Source organism: Pongo abelii, chromosome 14 (genome assembly GCF_028885655.2).
Source record: "Pongo abelii isolate AG06213 chromosome 14, NHGRI_mPonAbe1-v2.0_pri, whole genome shotgun sequence".
Taxonomy (NCBI): domain Eukaryota; kingdom Metazoa; phylum Chordata; class Mammalia; order Primates; family Hominidae; genus Pongo; species Pongo abelii.
In genome coordinates this window covers 21,780,374-21,803,184 of record NC_071999.2, presented here as the reverse complement: position 1 = coordinate 21,803,184, position 22,811 = coordinate 21,780,374, and the positions used below count along the sequence as shown (strand labels likewise).

At 37.0% G+C, this 22,811-nt stretch overlaps 1 protein-coding gene across 11 annotated transcripts in view; it reads right to left on the bottom strand.

Moving 5' to 3' along the window:
• Positions 1-6,347: 6,347 nt before the first annotated feature.
• ZMYM2 (zinc finger MYM-type containing 2) overlaps positions 6,348-22,811 on the bottom strand; it is a 222,667-nt gene continuing 206,203 nt past the window's right edge. For 10 of the 11 annotated variants that reach the window (XM_054528713.2, XM_054528714.2, XM_054528715.2 and 7 more), the window contains 4 exons: positions 10,918-11,032; positions 10,033-10,284; positions 9,292-9,412; positions 6,348-7,238 (listed from right to left, as the gene is read on the bottom strand). In XM_054528713.2, coding sequence (XP_054384688.1) covers positions 7,046-7,238; positions 9,292-9,412; positions 10,033-10,284; positions 10,918-11,032 — 681 coding nt within the window. In that variant the 3' untranslated portion in view covers positions 6,348-7,045. 11 annotated transcript variants of the gene reach the window in all.

Below are 22,811 nucleotides of genomic sequence, written 5' to 3'. Positions count from 1 at the left end.
GTTCCTCTCGGCACTCAGCTGCCGATGTGCAGTTGGGGCAAGCAGGGCAAGTGTACAGAGCACGGCTGGGACTGGCTCTGCTAAGTTCCTTTCCATGTGTCCATCTGCTATCTTCCACAATTTTGCTGCAGGCTCACCTATTATTTTTGTCTCGGCATATGCTTACTAAACATTTGCTCTACCAGTTGAGAACAGGTTCGTGGATGATTGGGGTAGCCTGGAAGGACTACCTATTTCAGTCTGTCACAGAAATGAATGGCCAAGTAGTTTAGGAGCACACGTGGGCTTTTAGACACAAAGACCTAATGTGGATCACAGCTCTGCCACTTCCTAGTTGTGTGACCTTAGGCATTGGCTCATCTTTAAACTGGGGATAATAATGCCAACAATACATCATGGGTTGGCACACAGAAAAGCACTCCAAGAACTATTGCTTTTATTCTCACAGTAACTCTAGGAAAAAAAAAATCTTGCCTCAAACTTATGGCAAACAAGTAGAGAAACGGATGTTTCAAATACTACACCATACTACCTTTGACTAGCCACTTACCTATTACAGCAAAATGAAAAGCAAATGTACCCACAGTTCACAACTTTCTGGAGTTCAGTGTAGATAAACGTTGACATCCGAAAACAAAATGGGAGGAGCAGACTAACACCAAATCCTTCTGTACGTAGTGTGGAGCTGCGCTTAGTTAAGTCTCCTAGGGGAAGGCTTTCACACTTTGAAAACCATAGAACTGTTTTACATTTGCCAACCAATGCACACGAGTATAAAATAAAGTGCCTGAGGAAAATGCCTTTATTATGTTCTATTCCATGCAATTCTATTTAATTTTTTAAAATGTAGGTGGACCACTTTTTAGACTGTAGGTCTTTGGGTTTTTAGCCAAGGTGTTTAAAATGCAACTCTCTGGGAGACTTGCACCCAGACTTACTAAACCCATCTCCAGTGGGCAGACCAGAAACCTCCAGTTTAACGAAATTCACAAGTGATTTTAAGTGTTACTATTTTGAGCAGTACTACAAACCATCAAGTCCTACACCTTCATCTCCTTGGCTCTCACAAATGGAAGGTTACAGGAACTCAAGCGATATTAGTATGCTGAGCAAATCAGGAAAGACACACGCCCACACACAAACGCAAGAGAAGTGCTCAAAGGCACACCAAAAAACAGGTATTTCTTCCTTGATCACAGGTCATATTTCCAATGGTTCCTTTATTTTCAAAATTCTTAAAAGTACTTGTAATCATTGATTCATTCAACAAACCATTTATTAACACCTAATAGGTGCTAGGAACTTTTCTAGGTGCTTGGGATCCAACAGGGAAAAATTCCCTACATTACATTCCAGCCAATTATGTTCTGCTCTTACAGCAAGGTGACTGGTTAAAAATTGAATGAACAAACACTGATTAATAACCTCTAAAGATCGAGAGCCTTCCATCTGGTTCACTGCTATTTTTCAATTTGCTAATCTCTGCACCCTAAGAGCTGGTACCTCTCCCTTTCCAGAATGGGAATAGACCGGTGTAATGGTGAAGTCTGGAACTGCAGTCAGGAGACGGAGCTGTGTCACAAAAAGTAGCTTCTTGGTAAATTACTTGATCAGGGTATTTTACTTCAAAATACAAGTGTGATCATGCTCAATAAGGCCTAAGTGCCCATCTTATTCTGACATTCCAGCCCATTCCCATTTCTCCCAAACTACGCGAAGTCCTTGAGAGGAAGGGCTGGGTCTTAATTCTGTGTTCCCAGCCCTGGAATAGTGTGTGGAAGACTAATCTACTTGTTGAATGAATAAATGACTGGCTCCATGACATGACTGCAGCTCTTCATAAACGTTTATTTACGTGGAATACTTGTAATGCTACAAGTATTGAGGCAAGATGAAAAGTAAAAGAAAGCAATTGTTAAGTGTTTCAAAATTCCGTAATGGCTCTAGAATTGCCATTTGTATTTATGCATGTTCTAACAATTTCATCCATTTTTCTTAAAATCTAATACACGAATTCTAAAGAAGAAAGCCTTCAGTTACCTCTACCAAAGCTAAGCAATTTTAAAAGGGGGAAAAATGACTATGTATTTCATTAGAAGGAAAATTCTAGACCTGACACCAGTTTCCTTATAGAGGTCAGCAATCCCTAATCACCAATTCTGAGATCCAAAAAATTTCTAAAAACCTAGTTTTTCCATAAGTTTGTGAGAAAAATTGACCTAAACTATGTAAGGCAGACAGCTTACTGCCTTACATAGTTAATCCCCGTTACTATGAACGTACTAACATTTGATTATGGGGTGTTGTCCCAGGCCCCATTGAGGGTGTTATGTAATCTACATTATATATATTATCTCTGAAAAGGAGAAAATTCTGAATTCTAAAACCCTAAGGGTTTCAGATAAAGGATTATAGTATACTTATAAACAAAGAAATAAAAGCAATGGAAGCCTCATGCTGTATACTATTTGTATACTATTGCCATCTGCTGATGTCGATATAGAACTACAAATATGTAATCCAAATGGGAAGATGTCATCTCGCTTACAGGGTTAAGAGCAGCACACTCATAACTTGGAAAATAGTTGAGATTTTATTTTCAAAAGTAATTATTATAAAAAAATCCTTAGTGAAGTTTTAAAAAACCTCTACAAAGTTTGCAAGAATTTGTGTGCTCCATCCATCCTACATAACCTAGAAGTTGGATTACTCATCTTGATTCAATGTACTTGAACACCTTTTAGATTTATCTTTAGTGCATGGTGAGGGTGCTCTAGCTACCCCTTTTGGGTGCTATTTTTAACTCCTTTTGTATTAAGTTGGGCTGAAAGCCACAGATAAGGACTGATGCCATCAACACCGTACCATCAAAATATTCAGAAATTGCTCTACTGACCATTTCCAACAGAGCTAAAAGCAATGTCCAGGTTACAGAATCTCATGTTTTATATACCATATAATCACAGGTGGTAGTAATCCTCTCTATGAAACCTATTCTAGACCATAATGGCCTTTTGGGGTACTTCTGTGTGTCCACAATCATCTCTTTCTATCCTACCATAAATATTCTAAGTTCCCTAGGAGTTAAATGTACTATATGTCTTGTTTACCCCACAAAGATGTAAGTTTTTGAACACTAATGTCTTCTTTTACTTTCTCTTCCTCCCTAACTACCATGGTTAGCAGCAGCCTTTTAGCACAGAGGACACATATAACAAATATTAAGTTTTGTGATAATGAATTTTAGTGTGCTGCATTTACTTCTGAGGAGTTATCTGAATTGGACTTTTAAAATTAGGCCTAATATGTTCTCAGTGTTAAGGCTATTTTAGAGATCTTTCTCCTCTCCAGGAAAAATGTGTGTTTAAATAAATCACAAGGATTCAGTGTAAGCCATCCAGAAAGAATAAAAGACCTAAGATCCCCAAAAGAGCTACAATTGTTCTTTTCATTGCACAAGAGAAAATATGCTGTTAAGATTGATACCTCTTAACAACTAATGGTCTGTGGCCCTCTCTTTGGTTCTATTCTTAACATTTACAGGTTAAATCTTACATTGTCTTTCTTTCCCAAAAGGCCTAAATTCATGAACTTGTTTTAACTCAGTAACTAATTAGGACATCACTTGCCCAGATTTTAGGGACCCTCTCTTTTCCACTTCATTACAAGGCAGGGGATCACAGTCACTTATTTGAGGTGTCCCTGACATCTAACTTCCGAGTAAATAAAAAAAAGTACAAATTGGGACAGCACTTTAGGTTGTTTCTATTCTCAGATCCAAACTGATACAGATAACCTGTTCTGGTCATCAACTTCTAAATTGATATAATCCTCAGAACACAGTAGAATGGAATAAATGAAATTCAAAATCTTCTCTAAACATGAGTAAGGGGCTTATTAAGGGGGAAATCCAAAAGTATGTAATTTAAAGAAATTTATTCTTTAAAAATATTTTCATGTACACTTTCATGACTATTTTGAGGGGAACAAGGAGATTATCCTACAGTCAATATTAGCTTAAAAACATAAGTGACATGTATAACAATACATTTTGGAAATAACTGGCATAATAAAAATGCAAATGTTTGTAGTTATTTAAGGCTGCAAGATATTTAAGATCTCAGATTAAATGAACCCACATTAGAGTAATGCAAACCAAAACTTGCAATTTTATGATTTCTTCATACTATAACCCTTAATACTATGCATAAAGAAGTTACCCCATTCCCAAGTCATAACTAGAAAGGACAAAGGGAAAGTCTGTCAGAAAAAACAGTGATAAATTTGAATGCACAGTACAATATGCATCCTCCTCCTACTTCAATGCTTAACATACTGACAACAACTCCATTTAATAAAAGAAAACCATGAGTTACTATTTAAGCAAAAATTATTTTTATGGAAAAAAAAAGTTGAGCTTCTTGCCTAGAAAAATCCTTTAATAGCTATGTTACCTAATACAGTAAAGCCTTTTAAAATGTGTTAATGAAGATTCAATTTGCATGGGAAATCCACTTTCTTCAATGTGGATAAATATTTTTCACTGGATCATTTTAAATGGCAAAATCTTCAGAAAACAGAACAGAAAAATATAGCATCTTCAATAAACATTTCAAGACAATAAAGTTATATTTACAGGATGCTATCTATAATCAGAGATCACCTAGAAGCGAAAGGAAATTGCTATCATTTCATTGTCCTTTTCTCAGCAGTCAACTATGACCACATAAACTAAGATCCAAGAATCAATGAAATGTGTTCTAGGTGAAGTGAGTTTCACAGAACAAACAATTCTCATAAAATAAGTTTTTCTTTTTCTTTTCCCCCTGAGAATCAAGTTAATCTATCGTTGGATTGCAATCAAGACAAAGACAAGAGCTCTAAATCCTCAATCATGTCAAGATCAAAATTATGTAGACATTTCCACTTAGAAAAGCTAAAAATGTACAAATGAAGAAACTGTAAATAGCAAGACAAGGTGCTTGATAGTAGTACTATGGCAGAAATTCATGGTATTTGGTAACATATACAATAAGTGACACCTGGGAAAAACTTTATTGCTCTTGATGGAATATAGCACCACTTTGAAGACTAAAAGATGGTTAAAATTAACCACCTTTTAATCAACAATAGGCATTAATAGGAAAAGTGCTTAAAGAAGTAGTTCTGGAAAAAGGTTAAGTTAGAGGAAATTTTTGTATTATATATTTTAAGTGTTACCCACTTGTCTTCGTTAAATAGACAATCAGCAATCTATTTTAGTAATGTATTATCAGATTTGCTACTATCAGTCTGATTATCACTCAACAATATAAAATCAAGGGACCGAAAAGTCATTCAACTTATAAAACAAGTTAGAACATTATAAAGTAATTTTTTATGCCAAAACATTCAGATAATTATTGCTTAAATATACAATAATGACACCTGTGAAATTTTCCAAATCAGAATTGAGAAAATTTCTTTTGTGTGCTGTAACATTTATCCTACGGGAGAGAGGAGTATCTAAGGATGTGTAGCAATTGCTAGCCACTATGGAAAATAGCTCAATTTTCCCCTGAACAATTTCTAAACACTAATGCTACCATGGTCATTCAGGAATCAGAAGAAAACATGATTACACACATGCTAGAAAACAGCCAAATGATTTCAAGATAATTTGCAGCTAGCACTTTGTTCAGTCTTTAGAAAGTAGATTTTAAGTTTCCTTATTCTAAAAGAAAAGGTCTGAACAGATAAATTGCTATGCAGAAGCACAAAGTGTTTTTTTTTAATGCAATCTTCTATAAGAAGTAATTTCAAAAGCCAAACAATCTAATATTAAATGGGATTTCCTCTGAGATTGACTTTCTCTATTAGTTTCTTTCTTTGTTCCTCAATCATCTGCAATATCAGAATTACTACACTGGTAATCTTCATAATAAAATGTGATCCTATCTTATTTAACATGGCTTGACTTTCTATAACTATTTCAGGAGTGGAATTTCTAAAAACAATTTTATCCAATGTAAACAGGCACAAGAATTCTGATAAAATTGCTAAGTTTTAGAGTACTACACAGGTAACATTGCAGCATGATCTGTATCCTTAAGAGGAAAAAAAAAGAAATAAAAATCAAACCTCTATAAATGAAGAGGATTTCAGATACTTATGGCTGGCATAAAAGAAAACAGAATTTTATACTTTCACCAGACATTTTTACAAAGGAAATGTCTTGATGATCTTGTTTTCAACTTACAATCATTTATATATATATATATGTATATACACACACACATACATACATATATATACATATATATATTTGTTTTTTTATTGATTGGGTGATGCAGAAAGCCACAAATGAGAAAAGGACACTAAGGTTTTAATAAGGGGAACAAAAAATTGTTTTCACCAGTATAGATTCACATTACAGTACACCAATATTGACAGCATTCTCTTGTCTATTTTTGGTACAGAAGATGGTATCTCTCTACATAACCTTGTAAGGCTTCAGTAACTAAAATGTAAAACAAAACAAAACAAAACAAAACAAAACAAAACAAAACCCCGAAACAAAACAAAAACCCCAGCCTATTAGTTTACAGTTTATTTTAAAAATTCCGAAAGACACTGCAAGTTCTAAACTTTTAGTAGTGCTACCCATACACAACCATCTGGTTAAGAACCCAGTAAAAGAGCCCCCTTCCAAGGAAGCTTTGCAACAGTAGAGTTGTGCAATATGGATGTTTCTTACTACAAGAAAAAAATTATACATGGCACATTCTCATTCATATTCTGTAATGTAAAAAGTTACAAACATACCTAATCAAATAAATAATAATAAAAAAAGAATCTGAATGTATTTGTTAAGTATCCTAAAACCACTACATAGAATAATGGCAACTTTCACTCACAGATTATTTACATGGTAATACCCAGCGTGGGTACACTGCTACAAAACTCAAAACAGAAGGAGTAAACTTGAAATGTTTTCCATAATAAAGATCTAGCAGCATGACTATCTAATGCTGTTTTATCCCGATTGCTTCTGCAACGTTCCTTTTTAGTCTGTGTCTTCATCCAGTTCATAATTGTCTTTATCATAAATATCTTTTACTAGAAGAACCCGTACAAGCATATTTTCCAAGGTGTTTCGGTCCAGTGAAGTAGACGTATACCAGACAGGGCTATCTGTAGAACTAGAACATTCTGGTTGCAAATAAAAAACATCCATCCTCTGATTAAGATTCTGTGGACTTTGGAGGCGGGAGGAAAGAGAAAAAGTCAATTTCACAAAATACACACAAAATTTCCACAACTTTTTCTTTTTTCAAGAATAATTCAGACGCCATTAATCACATTATATGACCAGACCCTATGCCCCACTGTCTCCATTATTCTGTCATTAGAATATTCTCAGAGTTATTTTCTGAGATAGAGATTATTTCCCACAATTTTAACTCGACTTCACTAAATCCAAGACACTATCAATAGACACACCACTCATTATTTTAATGCTACCATTAAGCAAGTAAAACACTGCCAATTATGATTTCAAGATGCAACAATTTAAACTGTGCATCCCAGTTTCAGAAATAGTGAAATGTGAAAATGTCTTAGAATTGATGAAATATGTATGGCAGCACATAAAATTAAAAAATTCTTACAGCATTACATAACAGAAACTTAATTTTTAAAATACCAACAAGGTAATAGTGAGATAGGAATTTCCTACTAACAAATAGTTACTACCAACTGAAGACGCTGACACTATTGCAGCCAAATAGGACTACCCTAAACCATGGTGAGAAATACAGGCTGAGCATCCCTAATTCAAAAATCCAAAATCTGAAACTCTTTGCCAAAATGACACCAAAAGTGGAAAGTTCCACACCTGACCTCATGTGAGGAGTTCGCACCCAAAACACAGGCACATAACACACAGGTTATTCAGCAACCCCAAGGGGAAAATAAAATCACCTTCAGGCTATGCATAAATAAAATTATCTTCAGGCTACATGTATAAGGTGTATATGAAATATAAATGAATTTCATGTTTACAGTTGGGTCCCAGCCCTAAGACATCTTATAATGTATATGCAAATATTCCAAAATCCGAAAAAATCTGAAATCTAAAACACTTCTGGTCAGAAGCATTTTGGATAAGGGGCATTCAACTTGTACTAATATCATCCTATACATGATACTATTGTTTTTACAAGTTCTTGAGGGCCATCCTGGGGACCTGTGATTTATAGATTTGTTTAAACAGGGAAATACATTTTGAATTCATGCTGACCTTCTGAAAATTAGAGAGTGCTTACTTAAAACAACAGGCAAGCATAAAATAATCTATGGTCTCTACACGTTTTATTGGCTTAAACTTTTTAAAATGCCTGTTGGTCTGAGATTGGGGGAAAAAAAAAATTCCAGAACATGATTCCATTTTTCATACCTGCTTGACTGTTTTCTCTTAAATGTAAATACTTCACTTACATTTCCACCTATCTATACTACCTTTGAGCATACCTTTACACCGGACATTGGCAAACTACAGTCAGCCACCTGCTTATGTGAAGTTTTATTATAACACAGCCACATGCCATGAATTTATATACAGTCTATGGCTGCTTTCTAGTTACAAGAGAATCGATTAGTTACAATAGTGATTCTATAGCCCAAAAAGCCTAAAATATTTACCATCTGACCGTTTAAGAAAAAGTTTGTGTCCCTTGCTTTGCTGTCATTGGAATTGCTGTAATTTAAAAGACAATGACAGGCGCAATGGCTCATGCCTGTAATTCCAGCACTTTGGGAGGCTGAGGCACGAGGACGGCTTGAGGTCAGGAGCTCAAGACCAGCCTGGGCAACACAGTGAGATCCTGTCTCTACAAAAAGTACAAAAATTAGCCAGCTATGGAGGCACATGCCTGCAATCCCAGCTACTCAGGAGGCAGAGGTGGGAGGATCGCTTAAGCCCAGGAGTTTGAGGTTGCAATGAACTATGATCATGTGCCACTGTACTCCAGCCTCGGCGAGAGAGCAAGACCCCATCTCCAAAAGCAAATGACAGCAGTAGAAATTTCATTAGTAGAGAGTGATTTCTTAACATTTGCTTAAACTCTTAAGTATGATGTATAAGCTGGGTATTTCAAAATAAAAGATTATAACTGAATGAACTTGGGTATAACTGAGAGAGAAGAAATCTGAGAAAGAATCCATTTAAAAAAGTCACTTCTTGGTAATGTTAAATTTAAACCAGCCAACTTCTACCACCATTTTTAAAAGTTAAGTATCATTAACACTCACCTTTTAGACAAGTAGCATTCAAACATTTTCACAGGACATCTGGAAGGATTGGCTGTGTTTTCAATTTGTTCAAATACTGGCTCATCATCTTCATGTTTTCTTTTTCCAGTAGTAATTTTATCTTAAAAAATAAAAGTGAAATAAACCTAAACTAATCTTGAAGAAAGATATAAACATCACTCCTAGTGTCTGTTATACCAAAGAATAGGACCAGGTGCCCCTTGGAGTTTTAAGTTATGGCTTCTGGTAATGTACAATTTTTCAAACAAAAGGAACTGAGACACCTTAAGACATAGGTTGTCTTATTTTATAAAACTGACAGTCCTTAGGTTCTTAACAAGTGACCCAGGTGGTCTTTAGTAAGGCAAGGTTTGGATATCCCTACCATAGACAATCCCAAAATAGAAATCTGGGCCACACGTGGTGGCTCACGCCTGTAATCCCAGCACTTTGGGAGGCCGAGGTGGGTGGATCACCTGAGGTCGGGAGTTCGAGACCAGCCTCACCAACATGGAGAAACCCTGTCTCTACTAAAAATACAAAGTTAGCCAGGCGTGGTGGCGCCTGCCTGTAATCCCAGCCACTCAGGAGGCTGAGGGAGGAGAATTGCTTGAACCCAGGAGGTGGAGGCTGCAGTGAGCCGAGACTGCACCACTGCACTCCAGCCTGGGCAAAAAGAGTGAAACTCTGTCTCAAAAAAAATTTAAAAATAAAAATAAAAATAGAAATCTGTTACACTACCTTCATTATCTGTTCCACATAAGGAAGACACTTGGTATCGAAGACACGCTTTGTTTTCCATCGTTAAAGGATTTTTTTTCCAATGCCTAAACACAGTGCCAAAGGAAAGTCTTAAGTGTTGTTCCACTGTTTTCAGGCCAAAATACTTAGTGTTAAAGTAGAACAGTGTATTCAGAAGAGCTACTGGAGAGTGTGATCCTAGTTGTTTTATCCTCCAGAGATAGTCTTCTTCAACTCGAGAGAATATTGACCCTTAAATAGAGAGAACTATTTTAAAAGAATTATAATAGATAAAAGTTTTCATTTAACCATCTAGAAGCAGACACAGTTAATTTAAGGACAAATCTATACCAATTCTCCTTTCATATTAGATCAACTAGAATAATTTTAGAATTACCTATGCAGCTCTTTAACAATACAGAGGCTACTATGGAACTATTATTATCTAGGGAATAAGGGACTGGATGTTTGCTTCTGTTCTTCAGTAGGACAAGCAAACAGTGGTCAGAAAACAGTGTAAATCCTTTTAAAATTAAAATTCAGGAATTGAAATTCCTGAAAAAAATTGGTGACTCCACATACACACATATTTTCTTCACATATTGAAAACAGTGGTTTAAGAGAAATTTACATCAGAAGCTCCACTGGAAGGCTTAAGATATGAACATCCAGTCTCATACTCCAGAGAAAGTAGATTACATTTCTAGTTATTGACCACATTTGTTTCTAATTCAACAAGAGATGAAAGGCAGATGAGCTCAAGAGTAAGTGTTCAGAAAATGTTATCAAATTTAAGTGACTTAATTATAATATTTTCAAACATACTCTGTAAAAATAACAATCCTAATATCAAGAGAGCAACACCTTTATTTAAAATAGCATTACCATCTGGAAGTATGCTTGGTTGCCAGCTTCGCAGTATTTTATTCAATTCTTGCTCAAATGTTTGGTATCCAGGATCAATAAATATGTTGTCTTTTCGATTACTTCCACACAAATACTACAAAAAAAAAAAAGCCCCACAAACTTTCTTGAAAGAAAATCAGCTGATTATAGTAAACATATTACACTCCGTATTTAAGAAAAAAATAAACCTTTATGTCTTTGAAATGCATACTAAAACATGACTGATTTTATGTATGCACCTAGAAATTATAAAGAATCACAAATTATCAACAAATCTGTTGCTTGGAACACTCAAAGCTGAAATACACACCCCAGAATCAAGAATGTAAAAACTGGATGACAATCTTCAGTCTGTCAGACAAAAAAAACCAGAATATTTGACTCCAGTGTTTATTATATAGTGCATGAAGAAAAATGTAAATTTTAAAATAAAAGTGTTTTCTTTTTAGTTTTTTTTTCTTATAAAGAGTTATAATTAAGGTAATGACTAAAGAAAAACACTGAGTGGTAAGGATGAGATGAAATGTTATCTGTAGCTATTGAAAGCTCTCTTCTAGCACTCTGACTTTGTCAGGCTAACGCTTTTTTCTTATTGTCTCTATATTCCTAATTCTCCACCTGTAAAACAGTGCAAATTTATGAATCTTGTAACTTACTGTCACAAACCTAGAAAAATCTTAACAGTGACGGTGGTTACAGAATCATTTAAAGTATAAACATTAGTGGGACTTAAAGAGAAAATAACATAAAATTATATGATAATAGCACAAAGAATGGAAGGCAAGAATTGGGAGTACAGTGTTCTAAGGCTCTTAAACTACATGTGAAGTAATATAATATTATTTGAATGTAGACATGTTAATTAAAGATGCAGATTGTAAACCTAAGGTAACAAGTAAAACTTAAGAGGTACAAATAATAAACCAATAGTGGAAATAAAGTGGAATCACAAAACATATTAATTCAAAGGAAGGCAGAAAAAGATGGAAAAATAAAGAACAGATAGAATACAAAACAACCAGAAGGATAACAGATTTTAATTCAATGACAGCAGTGATCATATTACATGTAAAAGGTCTAAGCCAAGGTTAGGAAACTAGAGTCCTGGAGCCATATCTGGCCCATGCCTATTTTTATAAAGTGCTCTTGGAATACAGACATACTGGTTCATTTGCATACTGTACAGCAGCTTTCATGTTACAGCAGTTTTCATGTTACAGCATAGTTGAATCTCTGCACGATAGACAAGCATGACCTGTAACCATGGACCATTTGGTTCTTTATTTAAAAAGTCTGTTGGTCCCTGGTCTAAACAGCAATTAAAAGACAGATACTGGGGTGAGATACAGGCTCATGCCTGTAATCTCAGCACTTTGGGAGGCCAAGCCAAGCAGGCAGCTTGAGCTCAGGAGTTCAAGACCAGCCTGGGCAAGATGGTGAAACCCCATCTCTACAAAAAATACAAAAATTAGCCAGGCATGGTGGCATGTGCCTGTAGCTCCAGCTACTTGATGGGCTGAGGCAGGAGAATCACTTGGGCCTGGGAGGTCAAAGCTGCAGTGAGCCATGAGATCACACCACTGCACTCTAGCCTGGGACAGAGCGAGACCCAGTCTCAAGGGAGAAAAAAAAAAAAAAAAAAAAGAGACAGATATTGTCGGATTCAATTTTTTTAAAGGCAAGGTTCAACAATACGCTGTCTACAAAAAGCCTATTTTAAATAAAAGAACAGATAAGTAAAAAGTAAGAAAGAAAAAATGTACACCATGTATACACTAATCAAAACATAAGAATGCCATCATCTGAGTTGATCCAATGTTATTCAAACTAGTCAAAGGAATATTAGTCAGCAAAATTCTAAAATAGTAGAACTAAAACTCCTAATTAATGTCTTTCAAATACAATGATAGACCAACTGATAAAAGCCTGGCAAAACAAGAAAGTGACAATGCTAGGTTTCTCCCCTGCTTTTAGGTTAGTCAAAGGGTCGATGCTCTAAAAATAGCATTTCCTAAACTACCTGGAGATCCTCATTGTTATGAATGAGAACAGCAGTGATTGATTAAAATATAACATCATGATTCCAGCTATTTAACGTGACTATAAACTTTTGTATTGTTCTGGATTTCTAAATATACAAACTTAGTTGGGTATTACATAAAACAATCACTAAAGTAAAATCCCCAAGTTTAGAATAGCAATTTATATTTTTTGCTTTTATCATAAAGCAACATGTGTAATAAAAAATGACGGAAATGATTCTGAAATAATTATTTTCATCTGTAAATCTAGTACAAAGAGAAAATTTCTATGTAACATTCAGAACCTTAGCAATAGTAATAAACCAAAAACTAAGTTCCCAACTCAGCTCTACTAAAAGCAGTTCCTAAATGAAGTGCCAACACTTAATCCTCCTGAAAAGGTTTCTCTAGGCAATCCATGATAAATGATCCGCTGCTCTTGTTACAGAATGAATTACAAAATGTTTTATTACTCATTGTGGTAGTATGGGAAGCAATGCCATATTATTGTTGCTGTTATTTTCCACCATAGGCAGTCACAACTTACAAACATCTAATCTATACACATATGGTTGCCTTAGCACCAAAGCCCTTGCAACCAATGAGAATCTACAGAAGAAATTCTGTGTGTGGTTTCAGGAACAGAGGCAAAGGAGAAGCTGCGAAGAAAAGCAGCAACTTATAGTAACTAATCCTAGAGAAAACTCCTTGATATAATAGGGCTGTCTGAAGAGTAGATTTCTTAATAAAAAAAATCATCACAGAAAGTCTTCAATTATGGGATTTGAATTCATAAGTATCTTTTTTTTTGAGACAGAGTCTTACTCTGTTGCCAGGCTGGAATGCAGTGGCGCAATCCCGGCTCATGCAACCTCCGCCTCCAGGGTTCAAGCGATTCTCCTGCCTCAGCCTCCCGAGTAGCTGAGATTACAGGCACGTGCCACCATGCCCGGATAATTTTTGTATTTTTAGTAGAGACAGGGTTTCACTATGTTGGCCAGGATGGTCTCCATCTCTTGACCTTGTGATCTGCCTGCCTCAGTCTCCCAAAGTGCTGAGATTACAGGCATGAGATACTGCGCCCAGCCAATAAAAGTATCTTTTTTAAAAAAATATATAAATTCCTTTTTTAAGAGTTACTGGTCTCTCATTTCACTTAGATTTCTTTGGGACTATACATGAGAGAACTAGAGTTCCCTAAATGATTTTGGAACATCTGTAAAGAGCAGTACTGAATGATAAAAATGTAACATGTTATACATTTTTTTATTCTAGTAGCCACATTTTAAAAGTTAAAAAGAAACAAGTTTAATATTTTACTTAACCCAATATATCCAAAACATGTAATCCCAACATATAATATAAAAATATTTAACATTTTAAAAATACCAATTCTTTGAAATCTTGTATATATTTTACACTCAGAACACTTCTCATTTCAGACTAGCCACATTTCAAAGGCCCTGTTTCTTATGGATAAAAAATGCTTTGTAGGGCAAAGCAGCACATTGACAGATATCTACTTAAACAGAAATTACGGTACTAGTACTTGAGAAGCAAAATGAAAATCTCTTAAAACACAGCTAACAGAGAGTTGAAAAGCATGTATTTTAGATATGTTCAGACTATTGGCATGTTTGTTCAGACAAGTATTGTCACTAATATGACAAACATATGGTCAAATGTTTCGGAGAGCTAGCTAAAGCAAGAAACACTATGTGCAACAATATACATAACAATTTATAAAATTAAATAAATATTGGGAATATAAGACATTCATAATTTGAGGGCTATTAGATAGATTCTACTTCTAAGTCTCTCAAATCAGTTGTTTTATTAAATGTTATATGAATAAAGCTTCATTAAGAATAATATAAAATAACCCACCATTAATTTAAGCTATCAATCAGTAGTTCTGCACAATAATTTGTGTTTCAATGAAAATATTCCAGCTTTCAGATGCCTACGCCCAAGAAAAAAAAATTTCAAGTACCATCTTTAAAAACACTTAAAACTGGCCGGGTGCGGTGGCTCACGTCTGTAGTAATCCCAGCACTGTGGGAGGCCGAGGCGGGCGGATCATGAGGTCAGGAGATCGAGACCATCCTGGCTAAAACGGTGAAACCCCGTCTTTACTAAAAATACAAAAAATTAGCCGGGCGTGGTGGTGGGCGCCTGTAGTCCCAGCTATTTGGGAGGCAGAGGCAGGAGAATGGCGTGAACCCGGAAGGCGGAGCTTGCAGTGAGCCGAGATCGCGCCACTGCACTCCAGCCTGGGTGACAGAGCGAGACTCCGTCTCAAAAAAAAAACCAAAAAAAACCAAAAAACAAACAAACAAAAAACCAACTTAAAACCTTTTCATGTTTCTCCCTGGATAAAGATGAAATGTAAACATTTTATCAAGGAATAGAGGCCGTTGTGGTATAACTCTTACTTACTGCAGCCCCCAACCTCAATACCCCAAAGCTTTCTCCACTTCACATAATACATTCCAGCCAGGCTAAGTAGTTCCTGGTAAACTGTGCCCTTGTACTGCCATTGTCCTTCTCTCATCCCTTTGCTGAATAAATTTCTATATGTACTTCAAAACTCAATTTAAAATTTAAAATTCAATGTCATCTAAATTCCTATACTTTTTCATTGTATATACTTAGGTAGAATTAATTAGTCCCAATTCTGTGTTACCAACTCTGTATACACCAAGTCTGTATACACCATGAGTATAACATTATTTAAATATTATTTGTCTGTGTATTTCAACTCTTTCAGTGGAACATATTGTAATGGCTTTTAATTCAAACTGCTCACCAGATTCAAAATTTATGAGCTGTGTAATTTGGGCAAGTAACTTTACTTCCTCATTAAAAAAATGCTGATAATTATAGTAAAGTTGTTGAGAGGACCGAATGACACATCAAGCACGGAGCATAGTGCGCAGAAAGCAGTAAACAGTCAGTAAATGTAAGTTGTCAACATGCTTATCTCAATCTCCAAAGCCTACTCCAATGTCCAGCATCCAGCATACAACAGCACTTAATGTTTGCTAATTTAACCAATGAAAGAAGGATTCAAATAGCCTGAATCAACCTCATCACTGCTATTAAAAAATAAAGAGGCCGGGCGTGGTGGCTCACGCCTGTAATCAAGAGAACGAGACCAACCTGGCCAACATGGTGAAACCCCATCTCTACTAAAAATACAAAAATTAGCTGGGCATGGTGGCCTGTAGTCCCAGGTAGTCGGGAGGCTGAGGCAGGAGAATCACTTGAACCTGGGAGGCGGAGATGCAGTGTGCCGAGATCGCGCCACTGCACTCCAGCCTGGGCGACAGAGCGAAACTCTGTCTCAAAAAAATAAAATAAAAAATAAATCTTAAGTTCCTCTGAATAAAGGTTAAATAAGCTTAGAAATCCTCTATGTATTTTAATAGAATTTAATTATTTGAAAACTACCCATTTACATAGAAATTAAATTAACAAACCACACTGTGAGTTTACTGTATTTTTTAATTTAGTAAATAAAGTTCTTTCTTCTTAGAAAACACATCCCTCCATATAAAAGACTTTTGGAAAAATCTGGAAAAATGACAAAGACTTACTGTCTATAATAAACAAGAAACTCACAAACTAAAAAAGATAAACGATGGGGCAATTCACAGAAAAGCAAATGGTCAATAAACACAAAAAGATCCTCAAACATTTTGGGAAAGAAATCTGTTAATATCTTTAAAAATAAAAAATATACTTTTCTTAAGATCATATACCCTTTCTGGAATCATCTCTCAGAAACAAATGCATCAGTTCTTTAGGATAATTATAGAAGATTTGTGTGGGGCAGGAGGGGAGCAGAGGAGGAAGGAAAGCATACACAGTAGACACTGTCTATAACAGCAAAATTTCATAAAACAAAGAGAATGCTCATCATTATGGAAATTACTAAATTAACTGTGATATAGCACACAATGAGATATACACATAGTTAGGCCTGTTCCTGCTGACTTAGAGGGACTGCCACAATTTACTGGGAAGTAGATGAAAAGAAAGTAAGATGTAGAAGTATATAATATGGTCTAGTGTTCCTAGCTGACAAAACTCTCTCTTTCATCACATTCATGAAAAACAGAAATATACACATCTAGCTAACCGTGATATGGTGGGGAGATTAAAGAAAAAAAAGTGGCTGGCATGGTGGCTCATGCCTGCAATCCTAGAACTTTGGGAGGCTGAGGTGGGTGGATCACCTGAGATCAGGCGTTTGAGACCAGCCTGGCCAACATGGCAAAACCGCGTCTCTATGGGGTGTGGGGAGAAAAAAAACCCAACTAGCCAGGAATGGTGGCTCATTCCTGTAATCCCAGCTACTTGGGAGGAGGCTGAGGCAGAAGAATTGCTTAAACCCAGGAAGCGGAGATTGCATTAAGCCAAGATGGTGCCATTGCACTCCAGCCTGGGCGATAGAGACTCTGTCACAAAAAAAAAAAAAAAGGTGTCTATAGTTCTATTCATAATAAATTTAGTATGACGGATATGTGTTCACATATGTAAAATAGTGTATGAAAGAATGATCATGAAATGTTAATGATGGTTATCGTAGGATTTCATATCATTTTCCTTCTTCCTCAAACATTTTGATATTATGTGAACATTTAACAATAACCACTGTTCCTTATACAAAATCAGTGGAGGAAAGTCAGTTACCTTGAGAAAGAGTAAGAAAAACAAACAAAACAAGAAAAAATAAGGCCGAGCTCCCCTTTCATACAGTACCAGTTATTTACAATTATGTCTAATTTTTCAATGTACAAAACAGAAGTGACAACTTACTTCAGTATACATTCATAAGACTTAGTCCTTACTGTTTCTTCTATAGACATACGGAAGAAAATCATATTTCCTGTCAACTGCATCTTTATTGTCAGACATGAGCAAAACTAATGAATCCAACAGACAGAAAAACATGCACACTCTTCCAAAAATAGCTTCTATTTCTGTACACATCTTGAACTAACATTAAACAGCACTGATTTCTGGAAAGTTTACTTTAGTTATCTTATCTTTACGCTGAGTTTCAGGATTACTTTTTAAAGCTGCTTATAAATACCACAGTCTTTGAAAACAAGTCTGTGAAAATGTATCCAATAATAAAAATAGATATTCCACAATTTTTAAAAGTTATGGTAAACTGTAGAACAAAAAAATTACCATCTTAGCTATTTTTAAATGTGCAGTTTAGTAGTAAAACAACTTTTTGAGAAAACATTCATCAATACATAAGGAACCTATTTTAAAAAGGAAGGAAGGCCGGGCGCAGTGGCTCACGCCTGTAATCCCAGCACTTTGGAAGGCCGAGGCGGGCGGATCACGAGGTCAGGAGATCGAGACCGTCCCAGCTAACACGGTGAAACCCCGTCTCTACTAAAAATACAAAAAATTAGCCCGGCATGGTTGCGGGTGCCTCTAGTCCCAGCTACTCGGGAGGCTGAGGCAGGAGAATGGCCTGAACCCGGGAGGCGGAGCTTGCAGTGAGCTGAGATCGCGCCACTGAACTCCAGCCTGGGCGACAGAGCGAGGCTCCATCTCAAAAAAAAAAAAAGGAAGGAAGCCGGGCACAGTGGCTCATGCCTGTTAATTCCAGCACTTTGGGACGCTGAGGAAGGTGGATTGCTTGGGCCCTGGAGTTCAAGACCAGACTGGGCAACATGGCGAAACCCCATCTCTACAAAAAATAGAGAAATTAGTTAGCCAGGTATGGTGGTACGTGCCCACATTCCCAGCCACTTAAAGGGCTGAGGCAGGAGAATCACTTGAGCCTGGGAGGTTTAGGGTATACTAAGCAAAGTTCATGCCACTGGACTCCAGCCTGGGCGACAGAGTGAGACCCTGTCTCTCTCTCTGTCTCTCTTTCTCTCACACACACACACACACAAATTCTGACATATGCTACACAACACAGATAAACCTTGAGTATATTATGCTAAATGAAATAAGCCAGACTGAAAAGGACAAACACTGTATGATTCCACTTATATGAGGTGCCTATGGTAGTCAAAATCACAGAAAGTAGAATAGTGGCTTACAGGGCTCAGTAGAGATGGAAATGGAGAGTTATTATTTAATGAGTACTGAGTTTCAGTTCTGCAAGATGAAAAGAGTTCTAGAGATAGATGGTGATGCTGGCTGCACAACAATGTGAATGTACTTAATGCCACTGGACCACACCCTTAAAAATGCTTAAAACTGTAAATTTTATGTTATGTATATTTTACTACAACAAAAACTGAGAGAAAAAAACCTATTTAAGACATACTTCATAATCATTTATTACACAATCCACTTAGCTCTCAAAACCTCTAATAGTATTGAAGTCCTAATTATTTAAATAATCCATTCAATAAGAGGCAATCCAGAGACTCAACTTCCTGTGATATCATTTTCTTTAAGTCAAGGAAAATTAAAACACAACATATAAAAATTCGTGATGTAAGTAAACTAGTTTTAGAGAAAATTTTACAGTTTTAAATGCTTTCCTGAAAAAGAAGAAACACTAAAATCAATTATCTAAGCTTACATCTTAAGAAGCTGGATAAAAAGAGAGCAAATTAAGAAAGGAAATAATACAACTCAGACTCAATACAAGAGAAAAATTAAAATGGTACACCTTTAGCTACATGAGTGTCTAGGCCAACTATACAGACCTAGCTAGCTCCATGGGCCCAATCCCACAAACCTATGAGCTAATAATTGTTTTTTATTCTTTTATAAATGGTTACAATTTAAAGCAGTTATATATAAGTAACTACATTACAGTCTAAATTTTTACCTCTTGGTCTGCAAAGCCTAAATTATTTACTATCTTGCCCTTTACGAAAAAGTTGGCTGATTCCTCAGCTGGACTGTTCAAGATACAAAAAGAGGCTGGGCATGGTGGCTCACACCTGTAATCCCAGCACTTTGGAAAACTGGGGCAGGGGGATCACTTGAGGTCTGGAATTCAAGACCAGCCTGGCCAAAGTGAAGCCCTGTCTCTACTAAAAATACAAAAATTAGCCAGATGTGGTGGCGGGCACCTGTAATCCCAGCTACTTGGGAGGCTGAGGCAGGCATTCACTTGAATCTGGGAGGCATAGGTTGCAGTGAGCCAAAATCGCACCACTGCACACCGGCCTGTGTGACAAAGTGAGACTCTGTCTCAAAACAAAACAAAACAAAACAAAACAAAAGAATTAAGAAACAAAAAGAAGGCACAAATTACCAGTATCAGGAATGAAAGGATAATAAGAAAATACTACCAAACTTAGGCTAACAAATTTGATGACTTTGATGAAATGCATCATTTCTTGAAAGACAAAATTGCTAAAAGTGGTGCAAGAAGGAACAGGAAATCTAAACAGTTGATATCAACTAAAGGAACTGATTAAGTGATTAAAAACCACATCCATCCACACCCTGCCACCCCCACCACAAAAAGTAATCCTAAGCCTATATGGCTTCACTGGTGAATTCTATTGCATATTTAAGGAAGAATACCAATGCTCACAAATTCTTTCAGAAAATAGTAGGAAGGAATATTTCCCAACACTTTTTTAAAAATTATTATTTATTTATTTATTTTTGAGATGGAGTTTTGCTCTTGTTGCCCAGGCTGGAGTGCAATGGCATGATCTCAGCTCACTGCAACCTCTGCCTCCCAGGTTCAAGCAATTCTCCAGCCTCAGCCTCCCAAGTAGCTGGGATTACAGGTGCTCGCCACCACGCCCAGCTAATTTTTGTATTTTTAGTAGAGACAGCATTTCACCATGTCGGCCAGGCTGGTCTAGAACTCCTGAACCTCAGGTGATCCACCTGCCTTGGCCTCCCAAAGTGTTGGGATTACAGGCGCGAACCCCCATGCCCAGCCCCAGCTCATTTTATGAAGCCACTACTACCCTCAAACCAAAGCCAGGTAAAGACAAGAGAACTTTCAAGTTTATTTCCGGCTCCACCAGAAGCAATGTGAAAATGGTGTCTTCCTCTCTGAACCGGCCAGAAAAGGGGCTGGAAACAGTGAATTTCATAACCAGAAGCGGAAGCTGGAGAGACCAAGATGAATTGGAATTCCTTACTGTTCCTGACGGTTGGAAGGAAACAGCTCTTTCCAAAGAGGAAAATCCCAGAGGACTCTTGAAGGAAAGTAATTATATAACTTCGTTCCCAAAATATAGAGAAGCTTACTAGAAAGTGCTGGCCATTGGTGCAGAAAGCCTTGAACAAACATCAATGTTAATGCAACCCTGCATTGGATCCAGGGCAGCATGACTGTTTGAACTGAGGCAGAAGAATGGGGTCTGGAGGCAGAGAAATTAAAGTCATTCATGGTGAATCAAGGGAAAACACCTGGGGGCAGGGAACTTAAGGCCAATTAACGCCAACTTCCTAAAGCTGAACCAGAAAGTAAAACCCCACCTCCCCATGCCCATATTACTCTCCCTACAATCCTCTCCCTTCCGCCAGGTCTCAGGTGGAGAGAGTGCCCTGGACTGGCCATGGGCCAAGCAGGGACCATCCCTTCATCTGCACAGGGGGCCAATTCACCTCAGCCTTTTATTAGTATTAGACCAAATCCTTCATCCAGATAAGGGGTAACCAATAAGGACCTCAAAAGGAGTACTTAAAACCCAGAAGACTTTGTAACTCAGCCCTAGAGCCACTTGCTCAGGCCCATTCCCACCCTATTCAGTGCTTTCTTGCTTTAATAAATTTCTGCTTTCGCTGCTTCGTTCCTTTGTCGTTTGTGCATTTTGTCCAATCCTTTGTTCAAAACGCCAAGAACCTGGACAATTAACACTCAAGGCTTTCCTTCCGTTAACAGTAGTACAAAGAAGACTTGTACTAAAAAATACAAAAAATTAGTTGGGCGTGATGGTGGGCACCTGTAATGCCAGCCTCCTCAGGAGAATCGCTTGAACCCGGAAGCAGAGGTTGCAGTGAGCCAAGATGGTGCCACTGCACTCCAGCCTGGATGACAGAGCAAGACTCTCAAAAAAAAAAACAGAAGACTTTTGATTCATATATCATCACTGGGACCAGAGATCTAAAACTGTTAGCAAGGAGTGTTTCATTTGAACAGGCAGTGCGAATTCTTCCGGATGATGTTGCATGTAACATCATTAAAATAGGTTATTTGGTAAGAAATAAAGAGATTTGTAAAAAGACAATGGCTTATTGGTCTCAAAGGATCTACACTGAAGAACTCTTAATGAACTTGCTCCATTATGATGCAGGGAAACAGTTTCAGCCACTGGACCTTTTAGTGGCTTAAAAAAGAGGTTTGAGACTGGCTGGGCGCGCTGGCTCACGCATGTAATCCCAGCACTTAGGGAGGCTGAGATGGGTGGATCACGAGGTCGGGAGATCGAGACCATCCTGGCCAACATGGTGAAATCTCGTCTCTATTAAAATACGAAAAATTAGCCAGGCGTGGTGGCGTGCACCTGTAGTCCCAGCTACTTGGGACTGAGGCAGAGGAATTGCTTGAACCCAGGAGGCGGAGGTTGCATTGAGCCAACATCGCGCCACTGGGCTCCAGCCTGGTGACAGAGCGAGACTCCATCTCAAAAAAAATAAAAAAAAGGTTTGAAAAGTAGTCCTATATACTATGAAGAATATGCATCCTATTTATAAGATTAAAACCTTAATGACTAAAAGAGTTGGCAAAAGATTCTGAATTTCAATCACAAAGTTGGGAGAGATTTTTGCCACAATTCAAACATACAAATATGAATAAATGCAAGGAACCAAAGAAAAAAAAATGTTAAGAAAGAATATACACCATTCCCACCACCACAGCCAGAAAGTCAGATTGATAATGAACTG